The 17,386-nt window shown below is 40.3% G+C and overlaps 1 protein-coding gene across 2 annotated transcripts in view; it reads right to left on the bottom strand.

Annotated features, from left to right (window-relative positions):
• The window catches only part of malt2 (MALT paracaspase 2), a 77,955-nt gene extending 62,185 nt beyond the window's left edge, over positions 1 to 15,770 (bottom strand). For both annotated transcript variants that reach the window (XM_043721003.1, XM_043721004.1), the window contains exons 1-5: positions 15,622 to 15,770; positions 14,711 to 14,858; positions 13,598 to 13,764; positions 9,889 to 10,046; positions 6,857 to 7,001 (exon numbers count right to left, since the gene is read on the bottom strand). In XM_043721003.1, coding sequence (XP_043576938.1) covers positions 6,857 to 7,001; positions 9,889 to 10,046; positions 13,598 to 13,764; positions 14,711 to 14,850 — 610 coding nt within the window. In that variant the 5' untranslated portion in view covers positions 14,851 to 14,858; positions 15,622 to 15,770. The remainder of the gene's footprint in view (positions 1 to 6,856; positions 7,002 to 9,888; positions 10,047 to 13,597; positions 13,765 to 14,710; positions 14,859 to 15,621) is intronic.
• Positions 15,771 to 17,386: the final 1,616 nt, after the last annotated feature.

Below are 17,386 nucleotides of genomic sequence, written 5' to 3' on the forward strand. Positions count from 1 at the left end.
CGTATTTTAATTTTGCCAACTAACTTCCTGTGGGGGATTTTATCAAAAGCTTTTTGTAAAATCCAAGAATACAATGTTCACCAACTCCACTTTATCAATTCTATTAGTCACTTCCTGAAAAAAACCCCAACACATTTGTCAAATGTGATTCCCCATTCATAAATCCATATTGATTGTGACTAATATAATTATTATTATCCAAGTTTTCATTTATTACATTCTTTATAAAAGATCAACAAATTATCTACTACTGATGTAAGGCGAACAGGTCTGCAGTTCCTTGTTTTTCCTCTCCGTCCCTTCTTAAATAGTAAGTTGACATTTATCATATTCTAATCTGCAGGAAACCATTTGGTCACCAATGCAGCCATTATCATATTCGTTACCTCTTACAACATTCTGGGATGTAGAATACCATTTTGTGGGGAATATCAACCTTCAGTCTCACGAATATTTGCAATAATTTCTTGCTAACACTAATCTCTTTCAATTCCTCATTGTCCCGAGTAAGATCACTAATTCTGGGAGATTTCTTTTAACGTCCTCAGTGAAGCCAGACACAAAGTAACCATTTAACTCCTCTGCCATTTCCGTGTTCTACATTATGAATTCTCCTAAGTCTGTCTGTAATGGACACACATTTGTCTTAGCCATACATTTCTTTATTTTGTATCTATAGAAGGTACAGTCTATTTTTATGATTTTTGCTAATTTATATTCATATACTATTCTCTATTACTTTATCAGTTTCTTGATCCTCTTTGGCCATACTCTGGAATACTCCCTATCCTCAGGTTTACTACTATTTCTTGGAACTTTATAGGCCTTTCATTTTAAACTTATACAATCCTCAACCTTCTTTGTTAGCCACACTTATCTGGCTTTTTCGGGTTTTGATGCCTTGAAGAAATATATAGTTACTATAAAATGTAATAATCTTTACAGAATACACATTGCCTATTGCATACCCTTTAATGTGTTTTTCCAAGTCACCTCAGCCAATTTGTTTTTATTACCTTCATCTTATGTTATGTTCAAAATCAGCACACTGGTTTCAGATTGATCTACCTCACTTTCAAACTTAAGTGTAAAATTCTATCAATTTTGGTAACTCATTCCAAAAGGCTGTTTTACAACAATATTATTACTTTACCCTTTTTTATTAAATAATACTAGATGTTTGGGAGTTTGGAGATTTGTAGCTCAGGTCATGGATCAGGCTGAGCTGGTGGGTTTGTTGTCAGAGGTTTCATCACCATGCTAAGTAACGTCATCAGTGAGCCGCCAGTGAAGTGTTAGGTATTCTGTCCCACTTGATATTTATCTGTCTCAGGTTGTTGTGGTGGGTGATATTATTTCCGGTTCTGTTTCTGAGAGGTTGGTAAATGGGGTCCAAATCAATATGTTTGTTAATGGAGTTCCAGTTTGAATGCCAGGCCTCTAGGAATTCCCGTGTATGTTTTTGTTTAGCCTGTCCCAGGATGGATGTATGTCCCAGTCAAACTGATGTCCCTCTTTGTCTGTGTGTATGGATACCAGTGATAGTTGGTCATGTCTTTTTGTGGCTAGTTGGTGCTCATGTATCCTGGTGACCAGCTTCCTGCCCATTTGCCCAATTTAATGTTTGTTGCAGTCATTGCAGGGTATTTTGAATATTTGTTCATTTTGCTCATTGTTGGTACGGGGTCCTTTAAATTCATCAGGTGCTGTTTCAGTGCGGTGGTAGGTTGTGGGCTACCATGATACCTAGGGGCTGGAGTAGTCTGGTCATCATCTCTGAGATATCTTTGATGTATGGGGGTGGCCCGAGTCTCTGGGCGCGTTGTGTCTTCCTGTTAGGTTTGTTGTGCAGGAATCAGTGGACTGCGCTTATTGGGTACTCGTTGTTCTTGAATACATTGTATAGATGGTTTTCTTCGGCTTCTCGTAGTTCCTGGGTGCTGCAGTGTGTTGTGGCTCATTTAAATAATGTCCTGATGCAGCTCTGTTCATGGGAGTTGGGATGGATGCTCCTGTAGTTGAGTATCTGGTCAGTGTGTCTGGCTTTCCTGTAAACGCTGATGTGCAGCACTCCATTGGCTTTGTGCTCTACCGTGATGTCTAGGAAGGGGAGTCTGATGTTGTTCTCTTCCACTTTGGTGAACTTTATACCGATAGGGATGTTGTTTATGTGTTTGTGGGTTTCTTCTAATTGCATTTTGTGATGACAAAGGTGTCATCCAAATTCCGGACCCAAAACTTGGGCTGGATCGTGGGAAGGGCTGTTCATTCTAACCTCTGCATAACTGCTTCTGCTAAAAGTCCTGGTATTGGTGATCCCATAGGAACCATTGATTTGTTTGTAGATCTTGTTGTTGGAGGTAAAGTGGGTTGTGAGGCACAGGTCTAAATAGTTTGAGGATGCTGTCCTTGCTGATGGAATTGGTGCTGTCAGGTTTGTGTCCTTGGTTCGTTTAGCAGTGAAGCCAGTCTTTCTTTGGCTCGGGTAATGTTTATTGATGTGAATAAGGCAGTCACATTGAAGAAAACCATGATCTCATCGTCCTCTACCTTGGTGTCTTTGATGATGTTCGGGAATTCCTGGGTCAAGTGGATGGAATGGATTGCGTCTTCTACTAGGTGTTTCAGTTTGTGTTGCAGTTCCTTTGCTAGTCTGTATGTTGGTGTGCCAGGAATTGAGACTATGGGTCTGAGGGGGGGGGCGGGGGCCTTGTTTACGTACCTTTGGTAATCTGTATAAATGGGGCATAAATCTGTATAAAAATTGGATACTTCAGGTTTCATTGTTTGGAGGTCTGTCTTGTTCATTTCACCAGCTTTGTGTAGTTTCCTCAGGGTTTGCTGCAATGCCGTTTTCTAGCTATGGAGTCAAGTCCATCGCCACCTGTTTTACTTTTTGTCTGTCTTTCCTAAACATTGAATTTTCCATTCCCAGTCTTGGTCAGCCTGCAACCATGTTTCCATAATGGCAACTGTACCTACTTGTTTACCACTGTTTGTGCCTTTAAATCCTCTATCTTGTTAGGAATGTTGCATGCAGCCAGAGTGCCCATAATTTTATCATTTTGACATTATTGCACATTCAAGCTTAATTGAATATTGCCTTCATTTTCCTACTTTCTAATTGTATTTGCCACTTTTCTACTCTCTATTACCAGTTTTACTTCTATCTAATTTCAATGAGCCCTCGGGTTCCTATCCCCTGTCAAAGTACCTTAGAATCCCTTTGGAAACTCTTAGGAACAAACTTCAATGATAAGATATATCAAGCAACCATGTGTTGGAAAGAGTGGATTTCAAGTTTAAAGAAGCAGGTAGCAACTCTGATGGAAAATGACAGCATCTAGATACAGGATATGGAAAAGAGGAAGGAACCAGCAGAGCTAAGAATAGCAAGCAGCTATCACAGGTGGTGTAGTCACTTCACGGTTTCTTAAAGGGAGAACGATCTTTTACTCTTACTGAAATCAACTAAATCAGCAACAGGCAGGCACCAAAACTAGGAACCTCCATGCACCACATCAGGTACAACATTTACCCAATGAGAAAAACTTTCTCTCTGTTTGCACATCATTGTAGGGGGGAAATCACAATATTTTCACCGCATTGTGCACAATTCCAGTTCAACTTGAAACGAATCTGACAATCAATGCGTAAATCCCGGGCATGATTTAATGCCTAAAACCAATCACACTTTTGCTTTCCACCATCTTTTACAGAGGTTCGATATTTAAATTTGATCAAAATAGGCCTTGTGCATAAAGTTGGCCATGGCTGGTCAACATTGTGAGATTGCAACAATTGTGCTAGTTTGGAAAGGCTCTTCAAATTGAGTTTGCTTACTTGAGAGACAGACATGGCAAGTACATTTGAAAGCGTTTTCTCATAGACGGCCCCTCATTAAGCTAAAGAAGCTACAGCTTCCACAGGCAAGGGGAGGATTGGACTTCCCAGATTTTAGGAAATATTAGTTAAGTTTCCTATTAAGTAACATAGCTGATTGGGTCTTGTCTGATCCGCAATCAATCTGGCTGGACATTGAGGCTTCTCAAGTAAAATGCCCACTTTTTAACCTTTTATTTTCAGACAAGAGGAAAATCATTACGGATCACTGTAAAAACCCTATAATACTAAACAAAATTAAAGCTTGGAATATAATGAGGCAAAATGAGGGCAACTCACATAAAACATCCCTCTATGCGCCGATAGTGGGAGCATGGGGATTCCAACCGGGGTTTACAGGTGCCACTTTTAAACTCCGGGGATCCAGGGGTATCTCATGTGTAGGGGATCTATTTAAAGATGGGGTCCTGATGTCTTTTGAACAGCTGCGTCAGAAATTCGGATTACCTAATGGAGACCTCTTTCGATAATTCAAAATTCGAGATTATATACAGAAGAAGACTACGTTATTAGATAGTCTTTATAAATCAGATAGAGAATGTAGAGTACTACGACCAATGGGGGTATCTTTCGTCAGTGCTATTTATCATTTACTACATGATGAAGTATCGGGAGATATGGACAATCTGCTTAAAACATGGGATCAGGATTTGGGACTAGAAATCTCTATAGAAACGTGGAATGACATTTGGGAAAATGCCAGAAGAATCACCATCTGTAACAGAACTTAGGCTATCCAGCTGAAGATACTTCATAGGGCCCATATAGCACCAGATCGATTGGCAAAATTTAAGGCAGGAGCATCTCAAATGTGTCCCAAATGTAAAATAGAGGTGGGCACTTTTATACATTGCCTATCGACCTGTCATAAGATTCGTAGATACTGGACTAAAGTAGCAAGTACCCTGACAGAAATTTTAGGAGCGGAAATTAAAGTGGACCCTGTGTCTCTCCTTTTGGGTTTTTCGAACTTACCCTCCCTGGATATGCATGGGAAGAGATTATTTTCTATTCTCTCTTTCTGTGCAAGGAAAAATATTTTGGTAAACCAGGTGGCTGAGGGCCCCCCTGGACTTTCAAATTGGCACAGATTAATTATGGAATGTATTTCCCTTGACTTCCTTACAAATATGGTGCACCGAAAGACCGAATTATTTCATAAAATATGGCAGCCCTTCTTGAATTATATGAATACAGATATTCCGGCTATCCTAACAAGGGCTTTTATTTAATTGAGATTACGAATCCGGCTGGTCCGGGGCCCCTTGGGAGAGGAATCCCGCACGAATACAGGTTTTGTTACATTTGATGTTAACACATTCCGAGCATGTATCTGACTACCCAATTTCTGTGTTATCCATTGGGTTTTTTTTTCTTTCTCTTATTTGAATAATGTAAGAGACTTAATTATATACTCTGGTTAGTTGTAGGTTAGATCAGTAGTTAATTGAGTTCTATTTTTTTTCTTTCTCAGTATTTTTCTTTTGTTAAATTTTGGTTATTATTTATTTAAGATTTGATTGTATATCAATGTTTGTACTTGAGAGTTTTGTTTATTTTTGTAAACTTGTAAAAATGTTAAATTTCTAATAAAAATATCTATAAAAAAAGAAAGCGTTTTCTGTGAAATGATAATTAATGTACAACAAAACTTAATATATGTCAATGGAATTAATTAATAAATGTTTTAGTTTAGTTTTTATTTAATTTGCCTTTACATTAAATTGCTCACAGGTAAAGAATTGGGAACACTTATTAAAATGTTTATTTTTGGTGATAAACCAATTTTCAGTTGTCTAAATAAAATGGTCTCAAGTTTCAATAGATAAATGCATCAAGACCTTCTAAGTAATGGAAAAAAATTACCGTCTTTAATGCTGCCTGATGGAAGATTTAACTTTTGATTATGGAAAAGAATTTTAATGGAAATGAAAATGGAACCTAGCCAGAAAAATTTCAAGTATATTTTTGATACATTGGGTGGAATCTTTTGTTTTCATCAGGTGTCTTGTTTGCTTGCTCAAAAGGTAGTGAGACACCTGACCTGATTTTTCAGAGAAAGCCCCAATGTATCTTCCTCCAAATGGGCACTTTTGACGGCAGTTGTGGACCTCTCTCCAAAATCACATCCCCGGGGCAGGAAATCCTGCCAATGAGAGGCTGGTACCTCTTGTACTTGGCAGCACATTTGAGAAGGCCATGGCTGTTACGGGAGGTCAGCCAACATCATGAAGACCAAGAGGTCGGGCAAGTGTCTTTTTAGGAGGATTGTGTTTCAGGGATTGGGGATTGTGGAGAGAGGAGCAGAGAAGTTGGAAGCAAGGGAAAAGGTGGCTCACAGTGGCCACATAGTGATTTGTATCCACTCCCCTCAACTATGCACAAATTAGTGCAGACTGAAGGAAATGCCACTCCACCAATTAGCAGCCTGCCTGCACTGGTTTACCAGTCATGGGGGCCAACTCTTTATCGTCTCAACTGGAACTGGGGTAATTGAAACCCTCGAGGAGAAGGTGAGGGCTGCAGATGCTGGAGATCAGAGCTGAAAATGTGTTGCTTGAAAAGCGCAGCAGGTCAGGCAGCATCCAAGGAACAGGAGAATCGACGTTTCGGGCATAAGGACGTTTCCTGAAGAAGGGCTTATGCCCAAAACGTCGATTCTCCTGTTCCTTGGATGCTGCCTGACCTGCTGCGCTTTTCCAGCAACACATTTTCAGTAATTGAAACCCTGGCAGGATTAGGAACTTAACTAATCCTTAAGTGGTCATTATTAGATCACCCAAGGGCGTCAACTGGCGATGGGCAAGAAGGTTGACCTTGGGCTTTCCTAATCAGAACATGATTTGGGCAGAGGGATTCTGGGATGCTATCAGACTTGCTGCCTTTCGGACTGGAAGATTCCACACAATTTCCCCATTGTGGAAACTCTGCCCCCAGAAAATTTTGAACCTACCTGTTGTTGGACTGCTGGCAACTCGGATTTGGACCCATTTGGAATATGAATACTGGGTTCCACAGTGAACCCTACAGACATACCAGTCATTATCATCAAGGTCAACACAGTTAAAGAGAAGCTTTGAGGAGTTTCCACCCTTGACCTAGACAAAACAATTAAAATTTGGAATGATATTGAATTTTGTAACAATTAATATGACAGCTGAGTGCAAGAAGAGAAATATGAGAATAGTCATCTACTGATTGATCCTATTCCTCCCATAGCCTTGATGTAATCCACCACATCACAGATGCTATCCCCACCATTTAACGTCCTCACCATGCCCCATACTTGACTTGTGCATAATGTCTTTTATCTTATCCACTGCCCATATACAACAAAAGTTTGCATTTATTATCTCAAGTATAAAAAAAACCTAATGAACTGCACATCACAAAATAAAATATGGCACCAAACTACATGAGGAGATACAAGGGCAGAAGGCTAATTAATTAAACAGGTAACTTTTAAGGAGGGCTTTGAAGGATGAAAGTGAGATAGAGAGATGCAGAAATTGAAATGGGGGTTTTATAAATGATGCCAATCAATGCTCCTTCTGATTATTTTCCTGTGTGCTGACCTCTGAGATCAAAAAAGCCATTTCATCAGCATGCATGGGACATCCAAGTAACAGTGGTCGCACAGCTCAGAAGGATCACTGGTGCTGATGGAAGCTCATCTTGATATCAGATGTATCATACATGCAAACAGTCTAATTTAGTCTCAGACAGTCACCAGGATGAGAGGAGGAGTCATTGGCGAGCGAATTGGTGGCAGCAAGAACCAAAGAAATGCCTTCAGTCTTCACAATATTTAATCAGAGGAAATCCCTATTTATCCAGCACAGATAAGCAATCTGACAATTTAGAGATAGTGGAGGTGGAGAGGTAGAATTGGATCTCATACATGTATATATGGAAATTAAGGCTGCGTCTTTGAACAATGTTGCTAGCAGCACGTAAATGAAAAATTGGACTGAGCCAAAGTTAGAGAGTGGGAACAGAAGTCAGTGCAGGTGATTTCCTGGATTCAATTCGATAAGAATGGAATTTAGTGAGTACATTCCCAGCTGGATGCCAGTAGAGAAGCATTGGAAATGATGGTGTGATCAGTTATGTTAAAGGCCGCACACATGTTAAGGAGAGGCTTGGGCTATTTGCCAGTCCCACTTTTGTGATCTTGTGATCTTCAATGATGTTGCAAGCCAGAAACCTGATGGAGGTACTGAAACATAAACCACATCACCATGGACTTTACCTCACCCATATCACATCGGACCAATCTCTTTTTATTGCTTGTAGAATAAAGGCCAATGTCTCATAATAATCTCAAAGTTAAAAATCACACCACACCAGGTTATAGTCCAACAAGTTTATTTGGAAGCATTAGCTTTCGGTGCACTGCTCCTTCATCAAGTAGTTGTGGAGCAGCATAAGACACAGAATTTATAGCAAAAAGTTACAGTGTCATGTGGCTGAAATGATATATTGAACAAACCATATATTGTTGTTAAGTCTTTCATCTTTTAGAATGGGTTGCAGGTTTCGGTTCATTAATATGTAAATCCAAGAACTTCATTTAAGTCACATTCTCAAAATAACTTAAGGTTTTATAAAAAAAGTGACATCTTAGCTCAGACAATGCATTAAAGGTGTGAGGTTAGAGTCTGTCTGTATCCCAAGCTTGCACACACACAAACACATACTCTCTCATGTACACTCACACTCACAGGCACACAGACTCTCTCTCTCTCTCTCTCTCTCATGTAAGCACACACACATATAAGTCTATGGGGTGAATTTGTACTTGCAGAATTATATTTGCAGATACATTCTATTTTGCTCAAACATTGCACAATCTGCAAGCAGTCAATACATATAATATTTTGTAAATTCCACTTTGGAAATAGAACCAGTCTGACTCAAGATTGGGATACAGACAGACTCTAACCTCACACCTTTAATGCACTATCTGAGCTAAGATGTCACTTTTCTTTTATAAAACCTTAGGTTATGGATGTAGGTTTGCTCACTGAGCTGGAAGGTTCATTTCTAGATGTTTCGCCACCCTACTAGGTAACATGTTCAGTGGGCCTCAGGACACCACTTTGACTGGGACAACACATCCATCCTAGGACAAGCCAAACAAAGACATGCACGAGAATTCCTAGAAGCATGGCATTCCAACCGGAACTCTGTCAACAAACACATTGAGTTAGACCTCATCTACCACCCCTGAGAAAAAGAACAGGAAGTGATTTCACCACAGGAAATGACATCACCACAGGAAATTACATCACCAACCCAAAGAAACACAAACATATAAATAGAAAGCAGGAATTATCAGCAGTGCTTCGTCTGAGGCCCACTGAAGATGTTACTTAGTAGGGTGTTGAAACGTCTGGAAATGAACCTTCCAGCTCAGCAAGCAAACCTATATCCAGAACCTCAACCTGAGCTACAAATCTTCTCAAAACTCGCTAAGACCTTAGGTTATCTTGAGAATGTTACTTAAAATAAATTCTGGGATTTACATATTAATGAATTGAAACCTGCAACCCATTCTAAAAGATGAAAGACCTAACAACAATCTGTGGTTTGTTCGATATATCATTTTAGTTGCATGACACCGTAATCTTTTACTACAAGTTCTGTGTCTTATGGTGCTGCTTCACAACCACCTGATGAAGGAGCAGCGCTCTGAAAGCTAGTGATTCCAAATAAACCTGTTGGACTGTAACATGGTGTTGTGTGATTTTTAACTTTGTCCACCCCAGTCCAACACCGGCACCTCCACATCATAATAATCACAAGTGATTATCTTCAGCTGAACCTTTACAAGTCTAGAATTTTTAAAAATAAGATATATCTCTGTCCCGTAGGTTATTAAAAGGATCTTGCATATTCCAAACAATATGAAAGACTTACTTTGGCAGAATGTCCTGTGAGTTTCTACATTGAATAAAAGATGGCTGAGATTATCACTCTTACCTCATGCTTTCCTCGAAACCATTGATAGCCAAGACCTGGAGGCCCGATAGCTTGGCAGCAGAGAGAAACCCTGTCTCCTACAATAGCACTTTGCTGTTTGGGCTGTACGATGATTTGAAGAGTGTCCGGGGTTGTGGTAAGGCCAGGCATCAGCAACCCTAAAAAAAAAAGAAGCAGTCCTTGCTTTCACCATATCTCACTTACTTCAATGAGCTCCGCTTAAAGCATTTCTTTAGTCAATTTAGCAGCAGCTAATTCAGTTTGGATTAATCCATAAATTCTGCCTCTGCTTTCCTGGCTGACAAATTATTCCAAATATTTCTCATTCTTTGGCTGGCAGATCTATACCAAAGTGTATATATTGTTGAGTTGTTGAGATTTCACCAGTGTCCTCATTTCCCCTTCCACCACGTCATCCCAGTCCTAAGCCTCCAACTCAGCACCGCCCTCTTTACCTGCCCATCTTCTTTCCAATCTATCTCCTCTACCCTCCTCTCCGACCTATCACCTTCTCCCCGACTTTCATCCACCAACTGCATTCTCAGCTACCTTTCCTCCAGCCACATCCCCCTTCCATTTATCTCTCAGCACCCTGGCCCTACAAGCCTCATACCTAATGAACAGCTTATGCCCAAAACGTCGATTCTCCTGCTCCTCGGGTGCTGCCTGACCTGCTATGCTTTTTCAGCACCACACTCTTGACCCATGACACGTTCATGGCAAGTTTTAATTTCTTCCCATCATGACTTGCAAAAGTTGAGGGGTGACCTTACAGAGGTTTATAAAATCTTGAGGGGTATAAATAAGGTGAATAACAGGTGTCTTGCAGGTGGTGGACTGCATTCTTAAACCAGTTTTGGTAAAACACAACGGCTTTCTTGACCAGTTCGTACATCCGTTAAGAGTTTGATGGAAGTCAGACTACAACTACACATAGTCTAGACTGATAGGTTTCCCTCCGCAATTAATGCAACAGTTTTGCAACAATTTCAAAGCCAGTCTTACCAACATTGAGCTTCTATTTCTAAACATTTAAAATTCTGATTCAAGTTCTCAAACTGTCACTGTGGGACATGAACTCTTTATTCTGGAGTATGAGTCCAATCTTCTATGTTAGGCCAGTAACATGACAACGACACACCTGTGACTATCTAGATGAAGGGCAAGGAGCAGACAGATGACCCAGGAGTACTCAGCAGCTAGAACATATCATCAGACAGGTTGCTGAGGCCGAAGTTCAAGCGATTTAAGAAATAGTTCTCTGTTGTACAGGGGTACTCTTGGAAGGATATGATAAAATGGGGTTAATGGCTTTCATCTGAACTGATCTCACATTGTCTTCTGGCTGTCGTGTCTTGATTCACTTTAACAATATCCCACATGGCGCAATGTATGCCCATGAAAAAAAGTTTCAATTCCTAGTTTCAAGGGAATAAGCTTGCAGAATATTTCTTGATGCTCTTTCAATTCCTCTATTTGTCTTTACTTTTCCACTTGTAATGCTCTGATTTTGTCTATCATACGCCCGGCATGGGATGGGGCGCTGTTGTAGAACAGAGACACTTAGGGCCTCAGGTACATAATTCTTGAAGTTTGCATCATAAGTAGACAGGGTAGTTAAGAAGGCAATTAGCATGCTTGCCTTCATTGCTCAGATGTTTGATTATAGGAGCTGGGACATTGTGTTGAGCTTTACAGGACGTTAGTGAGACCTTTTCTAGAGTACTGATCGTCCTGTTATAGGAAAGATATTATTAAGCTGGAGAGGGTTCAGAAAAGATTTACCAGGATGGTATCAGGAATGGAGGGTTTGAATTATAAGGAATGGGTGGATAGACTGGGGCTTTTTTTTGGTTAGAGCATAGGAGGCCGAGGGGCGAACTTACAGAAGTTTATAAAATCGTGAGGGGTATAAATAAGATGAATAGCCGATGTCTTTTCACCAGGCTGTGGGACTTCAAGACTAGGGGGCATACCTTTAAGTTGAGAGGAGAAAAATTTTAAAGACATGTGCAGCAATTTTTTACACAGAGGGTGGTTCGTGTGTGGAATGAATTTTCAGAGGAATTGGTGGATGTGGGTACAGTTACAACTTTCAAAAGGCATTTAGATAAGTACATGAATAAGAAATGTTTGGAGGGATACGGGCCAAGCACAGGAGGGCGGGACTAGTTTAATTTGGGATTATGGTCAGCACGGACTGGTAGCACTGGAGGGTCTGTTTCCGTGCTATATGACTCTATAAAATCTATCTATCTATATATATTTTTGTATTTAGAGAGTGAAAGAGGGAGCTATGACTCAGCAACGAATTGCCTTCAGGCAGAGAACTCATGCTGTTGACGATATCTGGCACATAGAGCAACCTACGAGTGTTTAGATTAGACTCTAAGGAAACTTACTCAGCTAGAGATTATGACTTTCTGATGAACTAATCTTTCCACTTATCCCTATGAAGAAAAGCTTGGATTTACACACTGTTTATAGCCACAGGACATACCAAACAGCTTCACAGCCAATGAAGCATGTTTAAAAAAAATCTGTAGCCCCCACAACAAGAAGGGAATGCTACATTTGTTGCCACCTCAACTGTGGGTGACGAGGGTTTACAATTCAGCAATGACATCACTGCCACCAACTTCCTATTTGAGTGTGCTGGCAGGAAATAGTGGTGTGGGTAATGGACAAATCTGAGCACAAGCTCCCTCAGAAAACAATGTAACAGTAACCAGATAATTGTAGACAGAATGGGTACAGGTTCACAAAATCTAGGCTTTGGGGTGCATTGTTGACTGGGGTTCAACTAGAAAAGATGATTTATTATTGTTTCCTGTCGTTTCCTGTCGTTTCCCCTGCTTTACATATTAGAGCTTGAGCCAGTAGAGTTATCCGCAGCCACATGGGAAGCATTGCAGTCCTCAGTTCTACACTTGCTAACTGCTTACTAATCAGAAACCTTGGAGTACTAGGTGTCAATTAATAAGTGTGTTACAGATTTTTGGTTTGGTTCCAGGTGTTATCTTGGAGGTACTGAACCCAAAGAGAAGTTGTTTATCATGTTCATCTCTCGTAGAGACATTCACGCTCAGCATCAAGTAAGAGCAATATTGCATTTATCTGTTGATAAGGTGGAGATGAATCGATTTCAATCTAACAGACACAGGAGCAGGTCATCCATTGTCTTGAGTCACTTCCACCTTTCAATTAAATCTTGGCTGACCTACATCTTAATTCCAACTGCCTGTTTTGACTCCATAACCTTTCGTTGACTTAATCATGAAGTAAACAGAATTTACCGTTAGACAGAGTTTAACAGACATGAACATGTTCTTCAATTTAATTGTAGCAAAGAAAAGCACCCAATATTATGAGACTTTGTATCTGTAAAAACTGAGGTAATTTTACCCAAAAATTGCCCATAGTGTTAGGTGCATTAGTCAGAGGGAAATGGGTCTGGGTGGGTTACTCTTCGGAGGGTCGGTGTGGACTTGTTGGGCCGAAGGGCTTGTTTCGACACTGTAGGGAATCTAATCTAATCTGAAAAGATAGCATTAGTCTGCTAAGTATTGGTTTCCCTTTAAGGGTGTAAGGTGTCTTTCAACAAATAGTGGAGTAAGAATGAACTGCTGCATCTGATGACTGCTGCCTCCAAGTTCCCACACTCTGCTCCAAATGTTTCATTTTGTGTTATCTCCATTATCTGACTCACCCGTTGATATTATGCACTGTACTGCTTCTGTATGGTCCATCTTATGTAGACAACTGATTAGATGGCTCACTGAGCAGCCACGATCAGCCAGTAACTGGATAAAGTAGCGGCTTGGGCTTCCATCTGGCTCAAGAACCTTCAGTGAGCAGATCTCCAACTCCTTCTCACTGTTAATAGAGTTTCACACAAATCATCAGTCAAATAGTCTAATTCTATGCTGTAATATTCTATGATATAAATATAACTAGAAAACATTCAGGATAGGAAAAGCAAACCCTATCCCTTTTTTAAAAAGATTTGAATCCCATCAACCAATCACATCCTTTAATTCCATCTTTCTGCCATGTTCTTCAGCCCCATAGACTCAGCACAATTCATTAGTTTTAATTCAATTGCTATTTAAACTGTCCATTTCAAAGTCCTTCCTGATAAATTGCATTACGTTTTGTAAGAAGGAATTTCCCTTTCTTTTAGTATCACATTTGTATTCAGTGTCCTAATATTTTATCCTTTCAATACACTGATAAGTTAATTTGGAGGTGGAGGTGTGGTGGAGTGGTAATGTTGCTTGCTCTAGGCTCAAAGCTCTGGGTTTCAGCCCACACCACAGCTTGTCGGCCATGGAAGGTGAGCTTGTAATATGAGGAGAAAGTGAGGTCTGCAGATGTTGGAGATCAGAGATGGAAATGTGTTGCTGGAAAAGCGCAGCAGGTCAGGCAGCATCGAGGGAACAGGAGAATCGACGTTTCGGGCATTAGCCCTTTGTCGACCTGATGGCAGGCTCTGAGAGTGGGACAATATCCTTGTCAGCTATCCTGCAGTAGGTGATGACAAACCTTTGCAGCACTTTGCCCATAAGAATAGTCCAATCTGACGGAAGTCCATAGCCCAAACCTCGGAAATGAGGATAGGAAAAACACAGAGAAGGCGGAACCTACATTGATAACCAGAAAAAGTGAGCAATATGGGCAGATCATTCAGCTGCATCAGCCCAGGCTCCAACCTTTGCTCGAAACCCTCAACTTGATAACCCTCCTTACTCCTTTATAATCCTCAGAAACTACCTCTTTGGTCATACTTTCAGTCAGTACACATCACCCAATGTGGGCTTACCTGCACTTAAACCGTCTGTCTGTGCCAATAACTTCAGCCAGTTTCCTCCATCCCTTCTTGGTGCAGTTGTCCAGAAATATGCTGAGCCTCCTCAGTGTCTGTTCTCCAAGACCACTTAATAGTAAACTCTGGTGGTCCATGGTTTCACCTTCAAATTTTCAACAGAATGGCAAGGATTGTTGGAAACGCATTGAAGAGGCAATCATGATAACTATGTCACTGTCCAAACAAGTACAAGTAAGGGATAAAGAAAGAAACTTGAAGCACATACTGAGCAGGACTATTCTGTCCTATTAGTGTCATCAAATCTAAGCTATGAAAGAGTGGACAGGGAAACATTATTTTCCTTGGTGCATTACTCAGGATTTTTAGAAATAAGGAGTGAAGTTAGAAGTATCATTTCTCAAGATAGAGTGTGCTTGTTCACAATAGGATATTCATGCAGAGTTATCTAAAAGATAATGTAATTTGGATCACACAGGAATAATATAGAAGAATATGGGGCAAAGGGGAGACAAATGTGTATTACTTGAAGGATCAGCGTAAGCAGCTTCCTAATTTACTAATTTGATGGGTCTATCATTCTTGAGGTAATAACTTATAGACATTTGTACAACACAAGTTCAAAAGATACAAATGGATCGTTGGAAATAAAGGACATGTCACCTATAAACAATGAGAATTGCATGCTCAATATTAAACAGGACGGCATTTTGAATTTAGAAATCTAAAAATAACAACCAGAAATATTTTAAACAACAACTGGCTTCAACTTGCAAAATGCAAATATAAAATACATCAATTACACATCCAAACCTTTCAGACTGACACCAAAAACCAGGGAGCTGTTCTTCTTTAACTGAGTATTTCTAGCAATTACAAACTACAAAAAAAGATTTTAAAACGTGTACCTAGTTAACTGGTCTGAAAGCTGTCAAGATCCTGGTACAGAGGGTCCCCATGAAGGCCTATGGCTGGTTCAGCTCCACATCAGTTATAAATTATTCACAGGATCACAACTTGTCGCTGTATTGAAAAAGAGCTGCTCGCTACACAAAAAGGAGAAGTGTATACAGGCATACAAACATGCAGGCATCTGCGGATGTGAAACTCAGTTACAGATATAAAAACACTCACTTCTGCATTTCCATTTAAATGTTCCCCAAATTCACATGCTGCGCAGCAATCTGCTTCCCATAAAGCAGGTACTGTACTAAGGTAACAGAATCAAATCTTCCATGATGCTTTTACACGCTTTGTCTTTATTCTTTCATGGGGTGTGGCCAACATCCCTAATTGACCTTGAACTAAACTGAGTCAACCATATTTCAGAGGATCTGGTGTCATACGTAGGCCAGACCAGATAAGGATGGCAGATTTCCTTCCCTAAAGGACATTAATGAATCAGATGATTAGTGAACGGACACAATTATTTAGACTACTTTTGATTTAGACTTTGTTCATTGACTTTCATTTGTGGTGTGATTTGAATCCATGTCCCCTCACATTAGCCTGAACTATTGGATCACTAGTCTAGTGACATTGTCATTACTCCACCATCTCCCCAAACATGCAAATAATAGATTTAATCGCTGTTTCTAATTGAATTAGCTGATCTCATTCCAGGGCAGAGTGGACAGGGGAGGCAAGACATGTCAAACTCAATATCCCATTGAGCAGGATTGGAAGCGTCTGAATTTGATCCCTGTTCTGTCAGGCACGCATGTTGAGGATAGTGGTTTCATTTTGAATGATGTCCTGACTGAGATAATCTAAGTTGGCACAGGACATCCTCTGATCTATATAGCTCAGCACAGCATTAACCAGTTGAGTTTCTGTAGACAGATGGAAAATGAATAATAATAACCAATTTCAGAGAAAGTTAATACAGGCAGAATGAATCAGGAGCTCTCAAGCACAGTTCCTTCATTACACAATTGTGAAAAACTCAGAAATGTGGAAAAAAAACAACTGTAACTTGTCCATTCATTTCAGGCACTCCAATTGGCTGATAATTTGCAAGTCCAATATGACTAAACCACAAGTTAAAACAGAACACTTTGGATAGCAAACTTTAGGAAGTTTGTTAAAGAAAAAAGTATAACTAAACTTGGAAAGATGACTTTACCAGCTTCAACCGGTTTCTCAGTTTGTTGAAATGTAGGTCACGTTCACACACTCAAGTTGTTGGTTAATAGAATAGAATCCCTACAATGTTGAAACAGGCCATTCAGCCCAACAAATCCACACTGACACTCTGAAGAGTAACCCAACCAGACCCATTTCCCTGTGTTTACCCCTGACTAATTTACCTAACCTACATATCCCTCAACACTATGGACACTTTAGCATGGCCAATTCACCTCATCTGCACATCTTTGGATTGCAGGAGGAAACCAGAGCAAATGAGGAGAATGTGCAAACTCCACACAGACCGTCACCCAAGGCTGGAATCAAACCCAGGTCACTGGCACTTTGATTCTGGATCAGTGGTGCTGGAAGAGCACAGCAGTTCAGGCAGCATCCGAGGACTGGCAAAATCCGAGGACAGGCAAAATCGACGTTTCGGGCAAAAGCCCTTCATCAGGATTAAAGGCAGAGAGCCTGAAGCGTGGAGAGATAAGCTAGAGGAGGGTGGGGGTGGGGAGAGAGTAGCATAGAGTACAATAGGTCAAT

Source organism: Chiloscyllium plagiosum, chromosome 31 (genome assembly GCF_004010195.1).
Source record: "Chiloscyllium plagiosum isolate BGI_BamShark_2017 chromosome 31, ASM401019v2, whole genome shotgun sequence".
Classification (NCBI taxonomy): Eukaryota; Metazoa; Chordata; class Chondrichthyes; order Orectolobiformes; family Hemiscylliidae; genus Chiloscyllium; species Chiloscyllium plagiosum.